General features: G+C 34.9%; 5 protein-coding genes across 6 annotated transcripts; 2 read left to right on the top strand and 3 right to left on the bottom strand.

The window, feature by feature from the left end:
- Positions 1–506: 506 nt before the first annotated feature.
- LOC145605208 (uncharacterized) lies at positions 507–4915 on the bottom strand. Its single transcript, XM_081661245.1, has 6 exons — positions 4418–4915; positions 2904–3264; positions 1770–1854; positions 1546–1632; positions 1173–1427; positions 507–999 (listed from the first exon to the last, which is right to left on the bottom strand). Exons 1-6 carry the CDS (start codon positions 4582–4584, stop codon positions 923–925), a joined length of 1032 nt encoding a protein of 343 aa, XP_081517371.1. The 5' UTR covers positions 4585–4915; the 3' UTR covers positions 507–922.
- A 1269-nt stretch (positions 4916–6184) lies between these two features.
- Positions 6185–9428, top strand: LOC145605774 (uncharacterized). Of its 2 annotated transcripts, XM_081661840.1 has the most exons (5): positions 6185–6579; positions 7296–7491; positions 7750–8577; positions 8928–9122; positions 9234–9428. In XM_081661840.1, the coding sequence occupies exons 1-4, from the start codon at positions 6422–6424 to the stop codon at positions 9117–9119; spliced, it is 1374 nt and encodes a 457-aa protein (XP_081517966.1). In that variant the 5' UTR covers positions 6185–6421; the 3' UTR covers positions 9120–9122; positions 9234–9428. The 2 variants fall into 2 exon arrangements, with proteins under 2 accessions (XP_081517966.1, XP_081517965.1); XM_081661839.1 differs by having other exon boundaries at positions 8928–9428.
- A 457-nt stretch (positions 9429–9885) lies between these two features.
- LOC145604950 (small ribosomal subunit protein uS10c-like) lies at positions 9886–13705 on the bottom strand. Its single transcript, XM_081660946.1, has 4 exons — positions 13375–13705; positions 12511–12558; positions 10451–10771; positions 9886–10206 (listed from the first exon to the last, which is right to left on the bottom strand). The coding sequence occupies exons 1-3, from the start codon at positions 13594–13596 to the stop codon at positions 10460–10462; spliced, it is 582 nt and encodes a 193-aa protein (XP_081517072.1). The 5' UTR covers positions 13597–13705; the 3' UTR covers positions 9886–10206; positions 10451–10459.
- A 1753-nt stretch (positions 13706–15458) lies between these two features.
- Positions 15459–17632, top strand: LOC145604451 (pectinesterase QRT1-like). Its single transcript, XM_081660340.1, has 5 exons — positions 15459–15802; positions 16553–16748; positions 16870–17073; positions 17153–17388; positions 17485–17632. Exons 1-5 carry the CDS (start codon positions 15489–15491, stop codon positions 17630–17632), a joined length of 1098 nt encoding a protein of 365 aa, XP_081516466.1. The 5' UTR covers positions 15459–15488.
- Positions 17580–24725, bottom strand: LOC145605440 (uncharacterized). Its single transcript, XM_081661490.1, has 6 exons — positions 23655–24725; positions 22605–22684; positions 22408–22530; positions 20330–21127; positions 19117–19336; positions 17580–19012 (listed from the first exon to the last, which is right to left on the bottom strand). Exons 1-6 carry the CDS (start codon positions 23935–23937, stop codon positions 18273–18275), a joined length of 2244 nt encoding a protein of 747 aa, XP_081517616.1. The 5' UTR covers positions 23938–24725; the 3' UTR covers positions 17580–18272.
- Between the last annotated feature and the right edge of the window lie 329 nt (positions 24726–25054).

Genomic DNA, 25054 nt, shown 5'->3' with positions numbered 1-25054 from the left:
TAGATGAAGAAGAATGATGTTGCCAAGGTTTCAGATTCATGAACTTAATAGTTATCTCCATCAACTTTTAGTCAATATAAACTAATTATTCCAATGTGTAAACTAATTGCTGTCAACTTCACCAATTTGCAATTCTGTCAAATTTACCTTCCAATACACACAGATTCTGGAGAATATATTCATTCTACATGACTCACTAAACTAACATTTATTTTACCTACAGTAAATCAAGGCAATCAATAACAGATTTAAACTGAGAATTCAAAACTCGCAGTCTTGCAACGACAACTAACAAAGCCTTCAGGTTAGGTAAAAACTAGCAAGTCAAAATTGGTTGAACTAGGAACTGATTTTAGCATTCTGCCTTATGTCTGTGCACCCTCTTATCGAACAAGAATCGCTTCATTCGACAGGAATTGCAGATATAAACCAGAGGAGTGTACTAAATCAGTTCCCTGTAAACAATCAGGAAACTTCCAAACACTTCCATTTTGCTGAACTTGATATTAGAAACGTACCACAAAAACGAGACAATAATTGACCAAAAGGAATGTTGCTGCTGCTGCTGAGGTTTTATGATTACAGATACAATCAACATGAGCACAATATCAGGAAAATCTCCCTAATGAGTTTTGACTTTCTAGACTATAAATCATTATATGAAAGAAAAGGGCTCAGCAGCTGTTAGGATCTATTGAAAAGAAGTCATTATTCAGGAAATTAAAAAGAGAAAAAAAGGAAAAAAAAAAATCTGAAATTGATAAGAGTTGAAGTCTGTTATGAATTGATGTTCTGGTGCCTCAGAGCAACTAACCTTGAGGCTGATGACTGTTGTACTGCAAAAATAAACAATTCTAGTATACAAAATCCGGTCCTGAGGCACATGAGATAGTGTGTAGAGATGAGCAATATCCATAGAAATCTACACTGCCGGAGAAAGAAGCTTGTCGAAACACAATGCTACAATTACTGGACCCGCCATATCTCCAGCAGCACAACCTGTGAGATCACATGGAAAGTAAGGATGACGGCACACTGTAATGGAAATCTTACATAAAGGGGGCACAGTGGAATAGAAAATAAAAATCCTTTTGAAATTTGGCTATATATAAAGAGCTCCAAACTTAAATAACATCTAGCTGAGGGGTTTGTGGTAGTATTGAAGTTCTTACCAAGCCATTGACCAGATTTAGGATGTATGTCACGTGTCAATGACGCACCAAGGCCTGCCCCGATGGCAGCAAAGATTAACGACGCAGTGCATTTGAGGGTGACAGCATATATCTTCCTACCAAGAAGCTGAAGTTCCTCTGTTGTATTAACTTCTTCTATATCATCCTTAGAGTACCAAAATAGACGTAAGATGGTTTTGTAGACATCATATCCAACTTGAAAAATCCAAGATGCTGCTACTCCCAGACAGTGAGCTGCTCCAACGGGAAAATAAAAATTCATCCCCCAAGCAAGGATCAAGCAGAGATGGAGTCAGAATTGAAAATCTCAAAAAGTTTAGTTAAGAGGGAAAATTAATAATCGAAGAATCACCTCTGGCAGTTGTTCTAGTAACAGCACACATGTAAGAAGTTGTTGGCAGTCCTCGCTCTGCCTTACGCACAGCAGATTTAGAAGCATCTACAGACAAATGGCAAAGCAATATATTAGCTGATGTCAGTAAATGTTCAATTTTTTTCCTGCTAATATATATAGTTCAAATAGTAAAGGTAAAGTGGAAAAAAAAAAAAAAAAGATTAGCCAAGTATACAGCATACCTTTGATAAGCTTCCATGCCATCCGTTGGGAGAGATAAGAGACGGCTAGTCTTTCCAACACCCTCCTAGTAGTAATGACAGTACTCTGAGATTTAAGGAAAAATAGACGGTCTCAGTGCAAAAGGAAGAAACAATAAAGGGCGCACACACAATATACACAAGCAATAGCACATTTATCACAGCATGACTACAAGAAAAGGAGTAACAAAGACTCATCTTTCTTTTTTGAATGAACAGCATAATTTGTGACCATATATGATACATTGCTGTAGTTTTAACAATCTAACATCATATACAAGATGCACAATAAAACAACAGAGTTCAATTACACTCGAGCCAATACAACATATCAATAAGAAAATAACTCCAAATGAAAAAACGAAGTTTAAGTACCATAACAAAGCACGAGGGTGTCCAAAAGATTGAAGCTTAAAATTTGCAAGTAAGGTATGCTAGTGACAACAACAAAGCCTTACTCTCAAGTGTTACTTAGAGTTAGAGATGAGAAAAATTAAAATCTACATAAGTTCATTATTTCTCGGGGAAAATGAATGAGGAGATATGTTAGAAAATCTACAGTGGGAATCAATCATAGGGAGGAAAAAATCTTCATGAAATTGGAACAGTATTAATTCAATGTACTTAACAAGAACCTGAACTGCAAACAACCAAATGTAAACATACTATCATCTCAAGAAAGAAACAGTATCCTAATACATGGAAATAGGCACTTTATAATCTCTCAATAAACTAAAAAACACGATGCAAGGCCTCAACATTTCTTATTAGATCAAATTTCAATAATGGTACTTTTGCTCATTTCTAGCAGCCTGCCGATTGAGTGACACCTTTTTACTACAAATATATCATAATTTATGAGAATTAAGGCAGATAAATGAAGCAATTTATTAGGAAAGTAAAGAAAGCCTTAATTGAGACCTATATACATTGGATATTATTAAAACGATGCCCACAAGATAACATCAGCATATACATAATGGATATTATCACAATTAGGAGAAGGTAGCTAAATCTCATATACAAATACTTTCTAAATCAACATTCATCGGCCCAAAGTTGTACTTAATGGAAAAAGAAGGCAAATGTAAAAATGGAATAGTAAATAGAACAAACCTCACGAAAAGTTTGCCTCACTGCCTTGTGGAAGGGAGTAATCAAGTCTACATGCCTCTCTTCTGTATTATCGGCAAGGAAATCTTCATCATCATCCTCCAATGCCGCACGAGGCTCCAAAAGTGGTAAATAAAACATTAAAAATGATCTCAATGCAGTAAGCGCAAATGTACTTGGATGAAAGGCTGAGAAAAGTGATTTTAGTTCATAATTATAGACTTTTCCAGAGTATGATAGGGATTCGGGCTCAAAAGTATATCTAGAAGCGTCATTATTCTTGGAAACATGCTCATCATAAGCCTCAGCGATGTGATTCTCATCCCATGTTGTACCAGCATCACAATAAGCAATTCTGCTATTGCTGTAGACCATTATATAAAGTTCATTAGGTGAACAAAGAACCTACGAATAATACAGTACATCAAACCACAATCCCTCAAAAATAAATAGCCAAGGATAAGTATATAAATCCCGAACCAGAAGCTATTTATCATAGGATAATTGCTTTTATTTGTAACAGGAATGAACGAGTGTCAATTCAACAACGAAATGAAACAAGAACAAAGACAAAAACATAGTATTGTTTTGTTAGAAAGATCACAACTTGTTTCATGCAACCACTATGAAACAACTTTGGCACGGCACTAAAAGTTTCAAGACTTGGACACAATAGGCTCTTAAATTTGTCCAACAGAAATCAAGAACCAAAGACAGCTACACCGTTTAAAGCTTCTTTCTTTCCAAAATTTTTTAAAACAGTATATCACCATTCAATACAAATCTTCAGCTCAAAAATACAAAGCAGTAGACAATATACATGAGATAATAATAGCACGGCAGTATAATCAAATCCTCTACCAAATACTGAGGTTCTTTTACACTAAGGATAACAGTCACATGCCCACTATGATTGACTGATACAAATGCAGCTTGAAGATGAAATCTAGAAGACGGCTTAGTAAGAGTGTAAACACCCAATGTGCTGAATAATTCATGTATCCGACCTCGTCTAACAATGTCAACAGGACTCTAAAGTCTTACTACACATAACAGTTCAATTTAGTTCAGTTGCTTACAATCAACCCAATGAGAAAGATTACAACTTTATAGCTCATATTATGAAGAATACAATGATATAACCCACTATCCACATTCTTTAACAGAAAAGGCTTGAATTTACTCGAAATTGGACACAGCTAATCAAAGTCTACAATTAAACAAGCCCAAAAACTTAAGGGAGGCAGGAATATATGAAAATCTCCATTCACACTGCTCACAAATAACCAATTTACTCGTTTACTCTATATTCAATTGACAATACTCCAACCATATAATATCAATTAATATGCAAATATAAATCAAAATCAAGACATACCAACATCAATAACCAAAACCCCATTACATAGCATCCAAAGTATATACAACAACATCAATTAACCAAAAACCCATTATATGATCTCGATTATTTATAATAAAAAAATTACTATTAGGAAAAAATAAAAATAAAAAATTACCTTCCAAGAAAAGCCTTAAACCCAAAAGGGTAAGAGGCAAGAACAGAAGCGGCAGCGCCAGAGACTGCAGCTTTAGCAGATAATGAACCAACTGAATGCAAAGTATGTGTTGAATAAAAGTTAGGATTTTTCCTCATCAGATCTAATATTAGAGCAATTCCTGACATTTTTCAATGATTTTTTATTAAACCCCCTTTGTTAAATTTGATCTCAAAACCCAGAAAACAAAAATACCCAATTCAATCAACTCTTTTTCTCTCAAATCAATTCAATAAATCCCATAAATTATTAAAGATTGAAACTTTGGCCCTTTGGGCACTTATTTTTTCCTTCTAATTTTATTTTTATTGGTTTTGAAAGAATTGTATCTTGAAGAAGAAGGTGTAGAGCACTAGAACAGTGAGTTGGGGAGGAGAGAGAAAAAGGTCGTTGGAATTTGTAACAAGTTTTGGGTTTGAGGGGTTCTAAGACTTCTAACCAGAAAGATTAGCTTAAGCTTAAGTCAAGGGTTGAGCTTTAAATCTTTAATCCTAGTAGACTTATGAGTTATGACCAATCTAAGAACAGCTTTTGAAGTTGTCCGTTTGTTGTTCCTCTTAACTGTTAAGTTTCCTCTATAATGGAGTATTAAAGTGATTAGTTATTGATTGAACCCTCTATAAAAGTATTTTAGAGTTAAACCTAAATAAGTATGAAGTGCTAGGTTATGCATAAAAAGATATTTTGGGCGTAATAACCCTATAAAGTTTTAATATTATAAGGATTTAAGGATTTCGTAAAAAAAAAAATCTCAAAAATAAAAATTGAAACATATGCAGTAATTCAATTATTAACGATATAAACTTAATATTTATGTCTTTCTTATTTTATTTTTTCTAGTAAAATTTGATTTAATTACTATGATATATTTAATCAGAAAAGTTGACCTTTTTGGCTTTTTGCCAATTGATATAAAATTGGATGGTTTTACACAAAATTGATCACTATTGGGCTTATCAACTAATATGAGTTGGTTGTTTGTAAGTCTAAACAATAAACAAACATGGAAATTATTTGTTTAACATTGTATATTGTTTTAGTTTTCTAATTTTTTGAAAACACAAGAAAAAAGTGTTTCACTTTTCTGTTACTAGTTTGTAAAATTAAAATGATTTTAATAAGTTTAATCAATTTTTTATTCATAATATAACATATATCATATGGTTTTGAAAAATAAAAAATCCGTACCAAAGTTTATGTTATTAGCTTTGTTTTCTCCAAATAATATATGCTGGTGTTGTTTCCCTTAAACTATTACTCATCTAATTCCTTTTACTTGAAGGCATATAATATGCTCAAATTAGTTAGTGATAATTTGCATTAATTCACAATTAAATTAAGTATAGATTAGCTCAGTACATGAACCATAACCTTAGATAAAATTAGGTTCATGGATAAAAAAAAAATTACAAAGTTTAAGATGGTTATGTAAAGTCAATATTAGTGGATCAAGTGCATGCTTTTTCAATTTTTTAAAATATCATGTTGAACTTTACGTGTGAAGTTCAATTATTAATAATACTTTTGAATTTCAATGGAATAATCAACAAAATTAAAATAATTGCATAATCGAGTTATGCTTTCGTTTTTATACCTAAAATTTAAATTCATAAGCCAAATAAGTTCAGATCGAAAAAAATAAAAATACTTGACAAGTGTACGGCCTCAATTCAAATATACTTCGTACTACGTACACTGTACACAGACACAAGGTACACAACTCAAAACATTTTGCTTTTGTGCATTTTATTCAAACAATTGCCGCCCACAATTCTTACCAATTCTAACTCAATTGAATTCTTCCAGGAAATTCAATATGAACCCTAATTCCATCAAACGATTCAAACCCAAATAACCGATTTAATCTTCGAATCTAAAATCCAAAAGTAATTAATCTGGGGTTCCCTAAAAAGGGGAGGAATTCGTCAAAATTAGGGTTCATAATTTACACTCAAATTCCAGAAAATGCAATTAGGTGATCTTAACAAAGTATGGGAAATTAGAGCTTTGAAAAGAAAACCGCGACAAGATGAAGCAAAGCAAATTCTTGAGCGCATTGCTAAACAGGTTCAACCCATCATGCGCAAACATAATTGGCGGGTTAAAGTTCTCTCTGAAATGTAGTATGTCTCCCGCCCTTTTTTGATTTTTTTTCCCTTTTTTTTGCATTCAATTTGTTTAATGTAAGTGTGAATTTTGTTGTTTTGGTTTTCTTATTACTGTAAAAATTCCAAATTTGTTGGTTGTTGAAGGATTGGAGTTAAAATTTCTATTTTTTCATATTGTTGATTGTTGAAGCATGGTTGTGTTTATAGGTGATTTTTATTTGAACTTTCGATTTTGTTTCGAGTTCGATAGAATGTGGTAGGAAAGTGTAGATGTTAGATGGTTGTTGCTATGAGACTTTGTTAGGTGATTGTGACATGATTATAAAATTTGATGGTTTTTGATTTGTTGCATTGCTGTTCTTGTTGTATATACAATGGACTCTTCATAGAATTGAATTGTATGTAGATCATGTGCATTTTATAGCACTCTTGAGCTTAGTCTGCACCGCTGAACATCGTGCCACTGTACCTAGGTTCGAGAAAGAACGATCATATGCAGTTGAGTATACAGGATGTAACTAGCACCCTATTGTTTTGTACTTTTGTCTGTAATGTTATACTAGGGACAAGCATGGTGTCCTTGGGTTGAATAAAAATCTGAGTATCGCAGCGCGCGCACACACACACACGCATACTATGTTTATTTTTCAGATCTTTTGGGTTTGGCTGGATTTTTAGTTTCTATATTGCATCTCATCGACTTGATAGAATTTCACTTGCTGGCCTTGCAGTCCCAAGAGGAATGAACTTCTTGGATTAAATGTTAACCGTGGGGTAGAAGTAAAGTTAAGGCTTCGGAGGCCTGGCAGGGAGTTGGAGTTCTACTCATTTCATGAAGTGTTGGATACGATGCTTCATGAGCTTTGCCATAATGCCCATGGTCCTCATAATGCGAGTTTCTATCAGCTATGGGATCAGCTTAGAAAGGTCAGCATCAAGTTTAAATTCGTAGTTTGAGTTATGTGACAGTCTTGATGAGCTTATTAAGTGGAAGCGTTTGATTTTGAATGTGTGAGTTGACTTTAAAGTAACATTTTGCTTTCTTGAAACTCAAGTTCATACAACATGAGTTCCTTAATTGTTATATGTAAACTTTTAAATTCAAATATAATTAGTTTTACCATTACATTAGCAGGTTGTGTAGTCTATTTTCCTTTTCATTTACTTTTTCCTCATCATACACAGGAATGTGAGGAATTGATGTCTAAGGGAATATCTGGCACAGGAGAAGGCTTTGATCTTCCTGGAAAACGTTTAGGTGGGTTCTCTCGCCAGCCACCTCTAGCTTCCCTCCACAAAACAACCCTTGCTGCTGCTGAAAACAGAAAACGTCTCAATTCCCTTCTACCATCTGGACCTTTACGGCTTGGTGGTGATAAAAATATAATGTCTGCATTAAGCCCTGTTCAAGCTGCTGCCATGGCAGCTGAAAGGAGACTACAGGATGAAATATGGTGTGCTTCTGCTTCTGGTGGCTTTGCTGAAGATTTGGGGGATTCTGATCTCTTGGAAACAGTAGTGCCCTGTGGGCCAGCTGCTGCTAGTGCCAGTTCAAATGCCTCTGATAGTAACAAGATACATTCTGGAGCTGCAGTATCTTGGAACAGGTCTCAGAATAATGTTACAAATCTCATTGATTTAAGCAAAAATGTAAATTCTACCTCAATTGATGTTCGTGGCACAAATTTATGTAAAAGATCCATTGGTTTCCATGCCAGTTCATCTGCTAGTGCCAGTTCAAATTCTGCCAATGTCTCTGAAGCTGCAGCATCTCGGAAAAGGTCTTGGAATGGTGATATTACCAATCTCATTGATTTAAGCAACGATGAAAATTCCGCCTCAGTTGATGCTTGTGGCATTAAATTAAATAAAGGATCAATTGGCTCCAATGCCAGTTCATCATCTTTATCCATGAGCGTCCCATCCTCTGGGTTGACAACTGATCTTGATGCGGGGAACACGCATGGCGAGTCTGCCACATGGACCTGTGAAACATGCACCCTGTTGAATCCTGTGAGTTACCCTTTAGTAATTTATGTGTATTTTTCTGATATCTTGCTTCTTGTTAAACGGCACTCTGCATCAAAATGTTTGCTTTAGTCCATTACTCCATTATTCCTTGTTTGATTTGGTTAGTATGATTATATTAAGCATAAATACTTATTTTTCGTAATTCACATCAATGGACGGACAATATTTGTAGCAGGTTAAAGGCAAAATTGATCAATTTATTTTAGCCTAAGTTATTTGTAGTTTTACAATTTTCTTAATATGTACTAAAACTTCAGTTCATGCAAACACCGTGGAGATGGAGGTGGTATATTGTACTCTATTCATTAATGTTAATCATGAAAATATTGCAGCCACTGGCTCTAGTATGTGAGGCATGTGAAACCCTGAAGCCGAAAGATATATCAGTGAAGTATAAATTCTGGTCCTGTAAATTCTGTACCTTAGAGAATAGCGTGAAACTGGAGAAATGCTCAGCATGTGGTGAATGGAGATATTCGCGAGGTCCTCCATTGTCGTCTCTGCCTCCTAATCTCGGCACTTGACAGGTACAGTTGAAGTTAGGGTATTTTGGAAGTATGTAAATCTATCAGCTGCTAAATTTCTGCCAATGCATGCTTATGTATGCTGACTTGGTTTGTTTATGAGATGATTTTTAGGGCTCCTGTTAATGCAAAGAAGCTACAAGAGAGATAGTGATTATTTTTGGTACCTATATGTAAATTGGGCTTCATTAAGTCTCATATTGGTTGATTAATTGTAGAACTAATTTCTACATAATTTTGATACTCGATCTCCAAGAGATGCTGAAGCTGTAAAGATAACATTCATTGTGCCTATTTTGGCTATTTTTATCAATCAAGGAGAAAGTATATGTGAATTTTCTACAAGTAAATGAGCAGTTCTTTTCGTAGTCTTTAATATCAAATAGTATGTCAAATTTAAATTTTTGAATTCCACATTTCATGTTACCTGCCATCGACTGTGCCTCTTATTGCTCTTTCAAATGTCAATATCTTTGGATATTGTTGTTATCTGCTGTGTGTTCTTTAACCTGGACTTTTGGAGGATTTGGCTCGCACAAATTTAATCCACTAGTCACAACATTAGTTGCATTGATTACCATACTTGGTGCTTGTTTGGATGACATTTAAATACACAGCAAGTGCTAATTCCAGGAAAGTTAAATTTTGAGTAATATTGGGTTTTCTTTTATCTGGGTGTAGACTGGATTTGATCTTATTCATAAATCATTGAGATTAACTGATATTTGCTATGTACAACATTTGCAAGTAGAGGAAATTGACCATGTAGCAAAAATAATTAGGTCACTATTAAACAGGAGCCCGATCATACAGAAAATTGTACCAAAGTGCATCTGAAGTTCTGAACTAAAACTTTTGACTGCAACACTTCCCCTATTTTCATTGAACTAGCAGTTTTTACAGGAATATAAGCAATTATACAGCTTGCATATTTTTTTGTTGGAATATAAAGCTTACAAACGCTGGACAAATTAACAAAACTAACTTAATTCTGCAAATTTTTAACACAAAAAAAATCCATTGAGACAGGCTTTTAGATCTTCATCTGCAAGACTGCAACCACTGAAATCTGGCAAATTTTACAGTTCTGGAAGAAGAAAACAATGTCAGTCTGGTACAAGAACATATAATGGCAATATTTGTACCAAGATAAAAATTATTCAAGCCATTATGATTATACTAGTTCCAACATAAATAATATTAAGCCATCAAAATCATGGCTGTCATATATAAATCCAGTGTCCCTCAAACATATGCAAATTTTAAAGTTTAAAATAAAGTAAAACTAGTTTTGAGTCCAATATGTAGACCGATGACTTGAGAGTTCTTACCCAAGATCTTCAAAGCTTAACTTCCACATCGACTCCTGCAGGGAGATCAAGTTGCATCAATGAGTCGATGGTCTGGGCAGTTGGGTACAATATGTCAATAAGGCGCTGATGAGTTCGGATCTCAAAGTGGAATCGGGCATCCTTGTGCACATGGGGTGATTTGAGTACACAATATATCCTCTTCTTTGTTGGTAATGGTACAGGCCCCATTGTTTTTGCATTTGTAGTCATTGCAGCATCCATTATCTGTTTGCAGGAGTCTTCTATCAAGGGGACCCAGTAGGACCTCAGCTTAATTCTTATCTTCTGCTTTGGAGCCATCTGAAATTACAAAAAAATTTACCTTAAGCAAAGATTTCAGTTTAAATTAGTCAAATATTAGGAAAGGACATTTTAGTATTTTACGGCGTCTAGAGTCTCTCAGGCTTCAGGGTGTTACTTGGATCTTAAAAAAGTCTTTGTGTCAACACTAAACATTTAAATTGATTAAATTCATGTTTCCAAGCTGAAAGCATGTAAAAATTTGGAGTGCAGGAGAAAAGTTTTTGATGAAGAAAGTGTGACTATCTCAAAAGCGATGTCAGACACTTATACTTGGCAATTAAGGATATGCTAATTCAGAACTTCAGAGAGTGTTTTGCAATAGAAACACAGTTCAAACACTTGAGATCACCTTCCAATGTCAGTTTTTAAATCAGCTAGGAAGTGAAATACTTAGACGGGGGTTGGATAGAAGATAGGTCCAAGGGCTTACAACTACTAAAATGTTTATGGCAAACATTAGATGAGCTATGTTAGAAGATGTGCTTGACTTGCATCTATTGGTGATGTATGGAGAGTACAGGCATACAGCATGAACAAAGAAGGTATTGTCTGATTGTCAGAACGTTTAAAAATATAGAGATTACACTTACAGAAGAGTGAACTCATTAGACAAAGAAGAAAGCCAGGGAACTATATGAAGAAGATGTGCTTAAGTTGCATCTATATATGAAGTATGGAGGGAAGGGCATGGTAGAAATCAAGAGCCTGAAATATGGATGCAATTGTGAACGAGAGTATGTTTCAAGTCTCAAGCAGGATTTAACAGCAATTTTTGGTGGTGAAATTAATAGTAATCTAGTCTAATCTTCCATGGGTTTATTCCTGATTGTTGTTTGTTGTAGTAGAATTAAGCAGTTTTCAGGTTGTTATTTTTTTTTTCTTCAAAGAATTAAGCAGTTCAGGCGTGTCTTTGAAGTTTGTATTTTCCTGTCCCTTTGGAGGGTGGTAAACCACCATCCGTATATGAACGAAATCAAAGCTATTGCAGAATAATACAAGGAATATATGCTAGCCATTCAAATCACCCCCCCCCCCTCCTCTACCTCCCTCGTATCCACAGATGAAAAGGAAAAAGATTCAGGGTTAGAAAAGAACAAAGCAACTCAAAGCTGTATTTCCTGCTTTAGCAGTGTAGTCTAGCAACATCATCTTCTCTGCTCAATGATCTATATTCAGCACAACAAAAGGACTCTTGATGAGAGATTTACTTATGAACCAGGGCTTGTGTGTATTAAAACTCTGCTTATGACTGTCATCCCAAATTACAATCCATCTTCACTATATAAGCACAGAGAATAACTTTAGACGTAGCAATGAAGGGGTTCACAATTTTCAATGACATGAAGGTTCAACAAGGAAAGACAAGCAAAAACTCAATTTCAAAGTAACACATCAGATTATCACATCTGTATAAGATTATAATGCTAGAGAACATAAAGGTCTTAAGCTTGTAGTCTGTATGCACTCAAGATACTTATACAACCTGAAAACATGGTTGAATCCAGAGACTTGTTCCTAAGCACCCTTACAGTGGAAGTGAAAATGACAAGACATAAGAAAGAAAAAAAGAATTTAACTATGGAACACTGATAGCAAATTTTCACGTGGGTTTAAGCTTTTATACAGTGCTTACTCATGCAGCCCAGCTATCTTTATGTTAATTCAACATGAAATTTTTGAACTAATTTGACTCTATAGCATGAGGAATAGCAACCAAGGGAAGAAAAGCTCAATACCTGATCAGAGTCAGTACTAATGCTGAGATTGGAAGCCTCAGAACCATCCTACACAACAGCATAAAACAACCATAAGAAAAGAAACAACAAATTATTACATTCCCCTTTGACAAAAACAACACAATCTATCATAATATCACACCTTACACAAGAGCACACTAGCAAAAAAATACAAATCTTGTTACTCTCAATTCTCATTGCACCCTGACACCAAAATACTAGAGCACACATGCCCGCGCACACATACACACACATCAACAGGAGACTGCTGCAGTGTAAATGACCCACTTAAGATGCACTTATCTCAATCACATTTCACAACAAACACATCATTCCAAGACATATTCCTCTTAAGCTAACAAATAAAACCAGGAAATCAAAGGGATCTTTTTTTTCCACTTATCCATACTATAGCTATGCACCATAACATATAAATTTTACTTCATTTCATATTAAAACTTAGCAAAATATTCTCAACTACAAGCTCACAAGTAAAACCAAGAAGCAATATATAACAAAATTCAGAACATCAGAGCAAATTAATGATTTAATCATCTAAAACCAAAATTATTATATACACATTTCACCAAAACAAACAAATTACAAAATAATAATAAATTCATCTCAAAATTCAGCACAAATTACTCATTATATACCAAAATTAAGAACATCTAAACAAAGCAATGACTCAATTATCCAAAAAAAACAAAACTATCAAATACCCATTTCACCAAAATATGCAAACTACACAATTAACAAATACCCATCTCAGAATTCAGCACAAATTACTCACTATAAGTTCAAAACCAAGAAACTAACACAAATACTACAATAAATTCCTAAAATTAAACCAGAAAATTTTACCTCAAATGAATCTGGGGAAGTTTCGACAGCTTCCAAAGCTTCAGGAGCAGCAAAAGTAGTGAAATTAGAGTAGTTGGAGAAGGTGGATGATTGTTGAGTAAGAGTTAGGGTTCTTCTGAGGTTTAAGAGAGGAGTGGTAAAGTCATGTTTGGTTGATGAAGAAGATGAATTGCGAATTGAAAGAGGAGAAAATAATGCAGCTGAAATTGAAGAAGTCGCCATTGTTGTCACCCAAACAAGCCTCTATCTCTTCTCTTCTCTCCTCCTTTAGCCTACTGGTTTTTCAAGGTTATGTTATCCAAAAACTTTCTTTTCTTTTTTCTATTTTTTTTTCCAATTGATTTTAAATAAAAAAAAAAAAAATACCAGTAAATAAAAAATTTTCAACTTTCGCTTATTTGGCAGTTTGTAAATATTGTAAATCGCTATTATTAGCCTATGGTCATTTTGCAGGCTATAAACACATTTTGGACTCACAGTTTAGTGACCATACTGACTTTGCTTTCTTGGATAATAAATGAAGCATTTTGGCGAATGACCTTATTAAATAACTTTAGAGTCCGATTATGTGAAGGACTACTTCTTAGCATAGAAGTGTACGGATGTCTAAAGTAGTTTAGTTGGTAAAATAAGCTAAGCAATGCCTAAGAATGAGTACTGTTTTCATCATAATTGCATATTGCTCGAGTAATTTAGAATATAGACGCAATTCGATCTCATGTTTTGAGTATTACACCTCAATATTTTAACCAAATGAAGAAGTTGGTGTCCTCCATCTAGGACTCATATGCAATGAAGAGTTATATACTTTGTATTTACTTATTATGATTCAATGATGTAATATGGTTAGTCAAGCAATTAATATTTGTACTTATTATGATACACAAAACTTTGAAAATAAATTTATTCTAATTACTGAGATATAGTAAGTCAAATCATCTTCTTTTGAACAATTAATAACATTACATATTGAATTCTTCTTTGAATGAGACAATAATGGGAAAAATTAACAATCAACTATCTTGAACAATTGTAACTTATGGATATTCACAAAACCATACTAACAAAGTAACAATAGATAAAGTACGCTATACGCCCATCATTCTCTTATGTCAAGAGTTACATTGCTTCATAGTAATTCTTATGTCCATCATTCTCTTTAATCAATTGAGTGTTGAGAGTTTGATTCTTATAGAAAGTTGTTTTCGTATTTCCAACACCGACATTAAATAGACACATAACCAATTTGATATAAGCACATACATTCCTTATTTTTTTCGGAATTGCTATTTGAGCTTAAGACTGTATGTAGATGTCTAGGTTGCAAATGCATTGAAGGTGTGATTTATACAAACATTTTTAGATACTTAAAACCCACATTAATGGCAAGTACAACGGCATATTGCTTGCTCAAATAGAAAATTTTCATATTTCCCATGACTCTTTGCCTCACTTCATTATTTTATACGCTCTTACAATATGAATGAAACAGTAAAAAAAATTCAGCAAAAACATCAATTAAACTATTTAAGGCAGTTATTTTAACTCCTTCTAGCTTCCTCTTCAATATCTAGTTATCTACCCCATTAAAATTCACTCACATAAAAATTTTTTGAGGAAAAGAAAATAACCATAAATAAACTTTAAATTGTTATAAATTATTTTTTAAAAAAAAAAAAATTAAAATCAAGAACATTTAACCGTTTTCTTTGCCCTCAAGTTTAACCTCACTTTCTTAACTACTCATTTTTTCACTCAACTTTTAGAACAATCTCAAAAAAATGCAAATTCTCAACTCCTCCATTATCACTACAATTTCATCTTACCCCAAATATAAATTTGGGAATATAATAATTCTAACACTCTTTTTATGACACCCATTTTTCATCAAATTAACACAAAAAATAGCAGAAATTAACCAGCATTTACACTCAAAAATTAAATTAGTTTACCACCGAAGTGTCACACACAGTAGACGCTCCAAGTATTAAATTCTCTCTCCTTTTTCACATTCCCATCAAAACCATCAATACCCACTTCAAATTTCATCAAATCCTTCAATTTTAGCAATTACCCACAAAAATTTAGCTACCCAAAATCACATAATTTGAGCTATGATACTGAGAAAATTACAGATACTCTGTTTTCTGGGTGTTTTAGTTGAGTTGGGATTTTGTCAAAATTTTACCAGAAATTTTGCAAGAGATTATAATTATATAACATGGGATGATATTAAGGTTGATGATTATAAAGATTTAGCGTCAAAAAATGAGATTAATGATAAGCTAAATTGGACTAATAGTGGGGTAATCGTGGTTGATCAAAGTGGGAAAACAGGGGATTCAATTACTGTTCAAGGTGCTGTTGATTTGATTCCTTCTGGAAATTCTCAGAGAATTAGGATTCTAATTCTTCCTGGAATTTACAGGTATTTTGTAAATTGTAATTTGATGATTTATGCAGTATTTTGTATGTTCATTATTTTGTGCATTTTTTGTTTTCTAGATTTTCTGCGGTTACTGAGTTGGCAGTTCTGGTGTTTGAGTCGTATTTTTGGAGCTACGTGGGTGTTTACTGCTCGACAGTTACGCTGGATGTTTATTTTACTACTTATTTTTTTATTCTTTGGAGTGGAAAATTAGGTTGGGTAGCAAATCATGTTTCGCCAAAGTAAAGATTGTTTTGAGGGAATGAGTTTGACATACACGACTAACTCGAGTTTGGAACAACTACGATTGTTTCATCTTGCCACGAGATGAGCCACAAAGTTAGAGCTAGCTTCCCGTGTTTTTTTGGTGGAAAATGTGAAAACTTCGTACCTACTAAGTACTAACTTGGGAAATTTCTAAATTTTTCGTTTTGAGAATTGCTTGTTGAAGTGAATGAGACATTTTAATTATTGATGGAAGTAGTATGATTTTATATGAATGAAGAAAATTAAACAATATGTGTTCACTATTCTCCTTTTTTTTAACTTTATATGAACTCACTATCAATAGGAATGAACACAAAGAACATCTATATTTAAAGTTAGATTTATATGTTTGTTGAAGTTGTTTTTAATTTTTTTGGAAAAAGTTGATAAGATTGAGACATGTACAAGTATTTGGTAGGAAAATCAATAGTGTATATTTTGGTACTAGATATGATTTTGAATATGATTTTTGTTGTTGAGCAGGGAGAGGGTAGTTGTACCAAGCTCCAAACCTTACATTTCCTTCATTGGAACAGAAAATCAGACTTCTAATACAGTAATTACTTGGAATAACAAAGCTTCTGATAAAAATAGTAATGGTGCTGAACTTGGAACTTTTGGTTCAGCTACCATCAGCATATTCTCTGATTATTTTTGTGCATCTGAGATTACTTTTGAGGTAACTTCTCATTCTTTTTCTAGTTTTTGAGACTGTAATCTTCTCGACGTGTCTTTTGAGAAGGTTGCTCGTCGACAATTGAACACAGGTAACTTTTTTTTTGCTATCGTGATGGGTGCAGAATACAGTAGTCGCAATACCAGGAGGGTTGGGGATGCAAGCAGTGGCACTGAGAGTATCAGCTGAAAGGGCAATGTTCTACAAAGTCAATATCCTTGGTGCTCAAGATACTCTCTTAGATGACACAGGATCACACTACTTTTACCACTGCCTCATCCAAGGATCAGTGGATTTCATTTTTGGCAATGCAAGATCATTATATCAGGTAACCCGAAAATAAAACATTCCCTTTATACAGAAAACATTTTGCCCTTTTTCTGATATTGAAGAAAAACATACAACAGAATTCAGTTCTTCATTCAATAGCCAATAGATCAGGAGCAATCGCAGCACATCACCGAAATACACCTGAAGAAAATACCGGGTTTTCATTCTTAAACTGTACAATCAATGGAAGCGGATTGATTTACCTGGGAAGAGCCTGGGGGCCATACTCAAGAGCAATATATTCATACTGTGACATTGATGATATCATTGCACCAGAAGGGTGGAATGACTGGGGTGACCCAGAAAGGCAGAAGTATGTATACTGAACTACAGCTAAAACTTGCATGATACATGAACAAGGATACTAAAAGTTTAACTATACTGATACAAATATTATCTGGTTTTTCAGGACGGCATTGTTTGGTGAATTCCAGTGCAGTGGGAAGGGAGCAAACACAACAGGACGGGTGACATGGGCAAAGTCTTTCACAATTGAGGACGCCAGGCCATTTCTCGACATGGAATTTATTGATGGCAATAAATGGTTGAGACTATAGTTAACAGTAACAATCGGATAAAATATGTAGGACTAGTCACTTCAATTGGTTAGCTCTCTATGTAAACATGTACAATACAAAGCATACACAAAATTCTTTCAGTAAAAAACACCAAAATGTTTCCAGCATATTGTCCTAACATTGATTCATCTTAAAGATTAACTCCAAAAAGTTCATGCCTTCAAAAGACAATTATTCTATTCTCTACGAATGCATGGAAATTTGCAGTACACTTAATCACAGTATATTTACAAAAGGTTAATGACTACTTTTGTTAGTAATGGCTTTTGGACTGTTGTTTAGAGTAAGCAACAATGGCAACAAGCATCAAGTGGTGGCTGAAAGTTTATTTCACTATGACTTTAGATCATACAAACTAGAAGTTCACCTTAACGTTACAACAGGAAACATAATTAAGATCTAATTCACTTGAAAGGTACTCTATAACAACTGGAATTTGATCCAAGGCATTTCCTAGGAATTGAACTAAGAAAACCAATTTCGAAGACTCACCTAATTGCTGTACACCTGGGAGTATTGTCTCGCATGCAAGATCAAATGCCATCAACATCACCTCTCGCTCTCTACAGGAAATCTACACTAGTTTGTACAATAACGGTTCGAGGAACAGCTCTAGCCTCTAAGCGACACCTGTGGGTTTCAAAACTTCATCAGCCTGAGCAGCAGTTTCCACATCAGCCTGTACATCAGTTTCCACAACAGCCTGAGCAGCAGTTTCCACAACAGCTTGAGCTGTAGTTTCCATATCAGCCTGAGCAGCAGTTTCCACATCAGCCTGAGCAGCAGTTTCCACATCATCGGTACCTGATTTACCCTCAGTTTCCACATCATCAGTACCTGATTTACCCTCCTTACGACCATCATTTTCATCGTCAACAATTTTCTGATCATCAACATCACAGCACAAATCTTGCAAGCTGACATCATCACTCTTGTCATTGACAAAATCTTGCAAGCTGACATCATCACTTTTGTCATTGACTTGGTCTTGCAAGCTGATATCATCACTTTTGTCATTGACATGGTCTTGCAAGCTGACATCATCATTTTTGTCATTGACATGGTGACCAACATTATGATCATCTTTGTCTGAAGAGGAAATTTGTTCAGCATGACCAACAGAAGAGGCTGGAGCAGGCAAGTCAACTAAGTTATCCTCATTTTCATCGTCTTTAATTTTGAGGGCAGAATCATCATCAGCATTTTCCTTCCCGAGGATTGAGATTATAGGTTGTGTAGTTTCAGCATTAATATCTGAAAGTATATTAGGATTCGCCTTAACATCAAACCATTCTCCACCCAACCAATCTCGGGAAACTCTTAGATCCTTTCTAGGTACATCTAAATACTTGTTCTCACCTGATAAGATAAAAAAAGTAGCATTAGAAAACATATAATAGGCACATAAACTGATAAACTTAATGCCTGATGACTAAAGGGGGAGAAAAAGGGACGGCTAGTACCTGGAACATAAACCTGTACTTTATCATCTCTGGCACTGTTAACTACAGTTACAACACCTTCCCACCAACCATCACTCCACCATGCATCCACAGGAGCTCCAATTCCAAATTCAACATCTACAGCGTCGCTGATGGGAGGACAAGGCCTTATTGTAGGTCGTCCAGGACATCGCATGCCAAGCTTATCTGGTGCAGCCATTCTAAAAGCTGGAACCCATTCCTGAAATTTATCAAACAGCATAAATCAACAACATCGACATATATTAGTTGTATCCTCAGACAAAGTAAAGAACCAACCAACAGTAACACATTACACAAAAACTATACTCCCTCCGATTTTTTAAGTGTTACACTTTGACCAGCACATAGTTATAAGTGAAGTAATTGACTTTAATATAAAAAGATGTAAGTGGGGTAGTTGGGGTATTAAAAATTATAAGAAAACATAGTGGAGTTAGTATTTTATTAAAAAGTTAGGGATGTGAGAGGGAAAGAAATAATAACAAAGTTGGACATATTAGCAAATGCCACTAATTAGTCCTGGAATAAGTAAGCTACTGCTATTACTTCATCATGTAAGGACTTCAAAAGGGCAATATGAACTTCAACAATCAAAGAATAGTTATAGTACTCTATGAAGTCACGGTCTTGTTGCTAAAGCTCACTCAAAATATATTTTTTAATCCAGCAGCCCATTGAAGCAGTTTTTTTTTTTTTTTTGAAAGACCATTGAAGCAGTTACACAAGTAAATTTTCATCTCTAGATCACAATCATCACATAATGATGCTATGCTTTTCAGAAATTCACTAGTTACCAGAAAAGAAAAGAGATCTCCCAACCAAGAGAATCTCACAATCAAAACAAAAATGCATTGCAAGTGATGTAAAAGGAAGAACAAATCAAATGAAAGGAATGTAACACGCAACTGGCAAATTGATTTTATGATAGCCATGGAGTAGTTTGTTTGCATAGCACTAAGACCATTACATTGCAATAGAGTATAAGACACCACCAAATTTAATTAAATTTTAATCTAACTCAAACTTTAGCCAAGTGCTCCAAACAGGGGTTAATATTTCCTACAGAACTAATTAGCCATTTGAATCTTATAAGCGCCAGAAACAACGACCTTCAAGGAGAAAATCATTAAATGTCATTCCAGTCACTAAGCAACCCATTATCAATCAAATGCAAAAGACATTAATTGAGTACCTCAAGGTTTCCACATCCATCTTGGTCCTCCAGATCCCTATATAGGAGCTTCATCTGCTTTCGAGATATCTCCAAGACAGTACATCTAAACCAACAGCCTCGAATGCCACTGTCCTGGCACAATAGCTCTATTTTGTCATCTACCTTAAAAAACTGGATGTGTGACCGCTGGAGTTCTCCATTCTTTAAAGGAAACAACCTCTTATCGCAAGCATCAGTGTTACCATTCTTAGAAAATGGTCCACGCATAAATTTCTTCCTTTCAAAGCCTTCTGCACCATGAGTTGTCAAAGAGCTTTCTCTGTCCCCATAATTCCTAGTTCTCTTAGTCCCTTTTGCTACATTATTAACTTTATTCCCAATCACCCCACGGCATACAGAGTCAGAATTCAGAAAGGAATCAGACTCTAAACAAGAAATAATAGGCTGATTATTATAACCCCGCAATTTCCTAAGATCAAATGGTTTAATTTTGTTACTTCTAAACTGACGACAACAAAGATGTAGCTTTCCCAGCAAACCATCTGGAAGGCCCTCTAAGCATTTGTCAAAATGCTCACGGGTTAAGACTATAGCAGGACCATCAACACACTCAACACTTATCACCTGGGTGTAAGGTGTAATATAAACTTCCTTCGGGTGAGCATTCCGTATACGAACTATACCCTTCACTTCTTGACTGTGATGAAACCATCTGACTTTAACTTTCTTCATCCCCTTCTTATCTTCGTACATATCCTCTAGATAAGCAATATAACGATTTCCCTCTTTAGCCATCACAAATACAAATGCTTGAACCTGAATAGCAGCAAAGTGGAACCCATTAGATTACAATCAAAATAACCCTAATGACTGAAAAGGTTACTTTCATGTACAAAAACCATGAAAAAGTGAACCCATGACCCTTGCATGATTGCATGTAACTAGTCATTACATGGAACTAAATTTTTTTCTTAATATTCGACAAGGCTAACTATTCTCTCGTGAACCTAGTATAACACTGTTATGAGTGTTATCGGTTATGTAGTTCCTTAAAAGGTTATTTCAGTAGTTTAATACCTTTTGAGGCATAGAGTCGTGTATGACATGCATACTAGTTTTCTAGATAGTCTCTTGGTGGTCATCATAATTCTTAATATAGATTTGAAAACACAGATGAAGTAGGAGTAAAGAAGGAAAATTCAGCAAGGGTCAGAGGAGTCAAATGCATATTGGCTGTGCACTGGGCAGACAGCATAAGCTGCATTGATGAATGCAGGGGTTCAACCTCTACCATTTCCAAAAATCATCATGGATCACCATGAATATAGGCAAAATCATGACATGCTATAGATACTGCTGCTAAAGTTGGTCCACGCACAACATATGACATGTAATAATGTAAATAATCTGCTACCTTATCCTTAAGTTTTTTTCCCATGTTAATACCCACTCCCATTTGAACACTTTTATATGGTGTGAAGTGAAAGAGAGCTGTTTTCTCTCTTTTCCGCGACTCCGCGAGATTAGGGTTTCTAACAGGGTACTAAACATATCCAAAGTACCATTGAGATTGTAAGAGCCGGGGGATCTATTATCTTTGCACTCATTGACCATAGGGAATAGCAACCACCTTTAGAGTGTGTTTGGATATAGAAAGGCGAATGAAAAGGGGAGGGGGGGGTGGAGGGGAGGGGAAAATGATGATTTTTCCTTCCAAATCTCTCCATTGTTGGAGAGATCAATTTCTTACAATTTAATCCCTTCATTTCTCTCCCCTCCAATTCTCTTCCTTCCTCATTTGTCATACTAATGAAAGATACTTCATCCCTCCATTTCCTTCAATCCAAACAAAAGCTTTTACATGAAGTTTTTATACATCTTACAAAGGTTCCCATAAGATAGGAGTTCACTCTAGATCTTGAATTTATTCTTGATTACTTGGTTTCAACGTTGATTGTGATTGGGTTAAGTCCCCAACATTCCATATCTTATAGGAATAGCAAACTTGGGTGGGGGTGGGGGAACCAATGAACATTAAATAATCTAATTCTCATGATATAACATATTGGACTTTATAGAAAACAACAAATACTTACTGCTATTGTAGTGCCATTCCTGCAAAATGCTGGGTAGTGTTTTAGCTGCTTTCCACAAGTCCATGCAGCACCTATCCACACAACATCTGAGTAGGATTGCTTCAAGTTTTTAACCCGACGATCCTGAAATAATTCCAGATATAAGAATCAGTAAATTGGTGTTAAAAAGAAACTGTTACAAAGGCTCATGGATTTACCATTTTGTCTGTAGTGAAATATTGAGCACTTAATAGCTCAGAAGATCCTAAAGAATGGGTTGAATCACCACTTGGAGAATCTGTCATGATCAGAAGTACAAGATAAGTATCTGTTCATAATTCATCATTGACAGTTACTGAAAGCTAAAAGTGAGCATATTGCAGAAAAGCTAATGTTCTATGAGGGTCTCGACTGCTATAGCAGGGAACACTCCAGGTCTCTAGGGTATGTGCAATGTAGCCATGTAATGTAATAGATTAAAGACCATATGCTACATCTACAACCTAAACCATGAGAAAATCATTTGAACCTGTAGATTCCTGTCTTGCATGATAGAGCCTTAAAAATCAGCCCATAAGTTGCCAGGTTCATATCAAACCAAATATTATAATGTATGAATACACTTAATTTTAATTAATATGTGCAAGAGACATTAAGGGAAAAGGACTGGACTTCATCATACTTATCAAGAAAAAAAGAAACACAACCTTATTTTCTCTGCTCGTTGAATAAGATTATAATCCATTATTTAATTAGGTGCAAACTTCAGATAAATAAATATTCTTCTATTGTTGCATTGATCTTTTTTCTAAAAGGGAAAGTGATCAGGATGATTATATCAATAATAGGTTGGATAGGTAACATCAAATACCCAAACTAAAAAGTAGGAAAAGCACCGAGTTACAATATTATTCAAATGCCACCATAGACCATACCATAGCATCCTTGTTTGAAACGGATTACACAAAGACAAGGCAACCACACTACAACCACATGAAGATCAAAGCAATCATGAAACATCAAGATTCGACATATCCAAATCTATAGAACAACACCATTGAAACAAGGTAAACCTCATATCTTTCATCTTTAAAACACTGAAACTTTCATTTATCCATTCTCTCTCTCCCTCTAGATGATCAAAGCAATTAAGTTTATAATAACCACAACCAGCACTATCTAACTATCAAATATTCACAAGCCTATCATCAACAACATAATGCATACATCACAAACATAAAATCAAGGTAAAAGCGCGAATGGATCACCTGCTTGTTGCTGCTTGGCCAGCAGGGATGTAAGCCAGTCAACCACCTCCCTTCTTGATCTCCATTTAAACCCAGCTTGCACAGGATTATCAGTGCCGGAATAGCCCAAAAACTCCTCAGCAACAACATAAACCATGTGCCTAAGACTCCTCTCAGTGCCAACCACAGCAAGTATAGATTTCCCACAGTAATCTTTCAATATATAATGAACAATCCTGCTTCCTCTCTCCTGAGACACAAATTCTTCCCTCCATTCCACAAAAGTTACACCGTTTTCCGCCATTTGCCCAAAATAACTCACAATATCAATCAAATTACTTACACAAACCCTAATTACACCTCTCAGGGGCAAAAATCTACACTATCCAACCCAAATAATTTATCTTTCCAATCAGCTAAATAATACAACAACATGTAACTATTACTACAACAAATGGGGGGTATTTTCCCAAATTAAACCAGAAACCCACCAATGTTAAACCCTAAAAACCACAATAAAATCCCAGCTGAAAGTGAATTAACACAAAAAATTAAAATCATGGGTTTTCCTCCCAAATGCATATAGATTCAACAACAACAAAGAGATCAAGAGAATTACAGTCAGATCACAAGAATATAAGGTGGGCACCCAGTAAAAATCCCCTCATAAATGCTAAAGACTTGATTTTGACATCATTTTCAGCTACAAATCATCAAGAAAATGAGATGGGCAAACTCTTTTTTGCAATTAAACATGATAAACTGGGTCTTTAGAAGCTCAAATTGAAAAAATATTCATAATATGGGGCAAATTAGAACTGTAGCTCAAAGAAAAAGGGATTAAAAATGTAATCTTTTAATGGTTGTAATCAAAAATTGGAAGTGGGTGAGTGAGTGAAGAGAGAGAAAAGCATGATAAGTGAGAATGGAGGAGCAGCAGCAGATGGGTCTTAGGTAAGCCATGGAAATGGTGATTTGAGTGATGAGAGTTGCAGAAATGAAGGAATTTGAGACATGTCATGAAAATGTACCTTTAGCTGAGGAGAGAGAAGAATTTGGAAAGGGTCATAAAAGAGGATTTTTTTTTTTTTGGAATCTTTTTTTTAAAGCATTAATTTGACCGACGATATGAAAAATTTAGATGATGATGATCATCTCCTAAAAATTTTTAGAGATCGCCATTCGGTCGGGTCAGCTCAACCCAGATCCATCCTCGACTCGGATCGAGTAATATGGCTTTTCTATTTGGGTCAAGACTAGTGCCTAGTGGATAAGTTGGTCGGGTTTGATTTCAAGGTTAAGTCTTGGTTACCAAACAGAATTATAAGCTTAATATTAGTACAACCTATCGTAAAAGGGTCAAATTGAGTTAAATTCATACTTGTATTATTTGAATTTGATTTAAGCTGATTCAAGTTTGA

Source organism: Chenopodium album, chromosome 22, assembly GCF_948465745.1.
Source record: "Chenopodium album chromosome 22, dcCheAlbu1.1, whole genome shotgun sequence".
NCBI classification, from domain to species: Eukaryota; Viridiplantae; Streptophyta; class Magnoliopsida; order Caryophyllales; family Amaranthaceae; genus Chenopodium; species Chenopodium album.
The sequence above is the reverse complement of the archived record's forward strand: the minus strand, read 5'-3'. Positions and strand labels throughout refer to the sequence as shown.

What these genes read in the sequence shown, in the direction of transcription:
- LOC145605208 (XM_081661245.1), bottom strand. Translation starts at nt 4,584, where the DNA reads ATGTCAGGAATTGCTCTAATATTAGATCTGATGAGGAAAAATCCTAAC. An exon ending in TTTAAGGCTTTTCTTGGAAG is followed by an intron (nt 3,265 to 4,417) that starts GTAATTTTTTAT and finishes AATGGTCTACAG; the next exon opens with CAATAGCAGAATTGCTTATT. An exon ending in GGCATGGAAGCTTATCAAAG is followed by an intron (nt 1,633 to 1,769) that starts GTATGCTGTATA and finishes ATTTGTCTGTAG; the next exon opens with ATGCTTCTAAATCTGCTGTG.
- LOC145605774 (XM_081661840.1), top strand. Translation starts at nt 6,422, where the DNA reads ATGCAATTAGGTGATCTTAACAAAGTATGGGAAATTAGAGCTTTGAAA. An exon ending in AAAGTTCTCTCTGAAATGTA is followed by an intron (nt 6,580 to 7,295) that starts GTATGTCTCCCG and finishes CTGGCCTTGCAG; the next exon opens with TCCCAAGAGGAATGAACTTC. An exon ending in TATGGGATCAGCTTAGAAAG is followed by an intron (nt 7,492 to 7,749) that starts GTCAGCATCAAG and finishes CATCATACACAG; the next exon opens with GAATGTGAGGAATTGATGTC.
- LOC145604950 (XM_081660946.1), bottom strand. Translation starts at nt 13,596, where the DNA reads ATGGCGACTTCTTCAATTTCAGCTGCATTATTTTCTCCTCTTTCAATT. An exon ending in CTTCCCCAGATTCATTTGAG is followed by an intron (nt 12,559 to 13,374) that starts GTAAAATTTTCT and finishes GCTGTTGTGTAG; the next exon opens with GATGGTTCTGAGGCTTCCAA. An exon ending in TTAGTACTGACTCTGATCAG is followed by an intron (nt 10,772 to 12,510) that starts GTATTGAGCTTT and finishes TTGTAATTTCAG; the next exon opens with ATGGCTCCAAAGCAGAAGAT.
- LOC145604451 (XM_081660340.1), top strand. Translation starts at nt 15,489, where the DNA reads ATGATACTGAGAAAATTACAGATACTCTGTTTTCTGGGTGTTTTAGTT. An exon ending in ATTCTTCCTGGAATTTACAG is followed by an intron (nt 15,803 to 16,552) that starts GTATTTTGTAAA and finishes GTTGTTGAGCAG; the next exon opens with GGAGAGGGTAGTTGTACCAA. An exon ending in ATGCAAGATCATTATATCAG is followed by an intron (nt 17,074 to 17,152) that starts GTAACCCGAAAA and finishes AACATACAACAG; the next exon opens with AATTCAGTTCTTCATTCAAT.
- LOC145605440 (XM_081661490.1), bottom strand. Translation starts at nt 23,937, where the DNA reads ATGGCGGAAAACGGTGTAACTTTTGTGGAATGGAGGGAAGAATTTGTG. An exon ending in GGCCAAGCAGCAACAAGCAG is followed by an intron (nt 22,685 to 23,654) that starts GTGATCCATTCG and finishes TGATCATGACAG; the next exon opens with ATTCTCCAAGTGGTGATTCA. An exon ending in ATTTCACTACAGACAAAATG is followed by an intron (nt 22,531 to 22,604) that starts GTAAATCCATGA and finishes GAATTATTTCAG; the next exon opens with GATCGTCGGGTTAAAAACTT.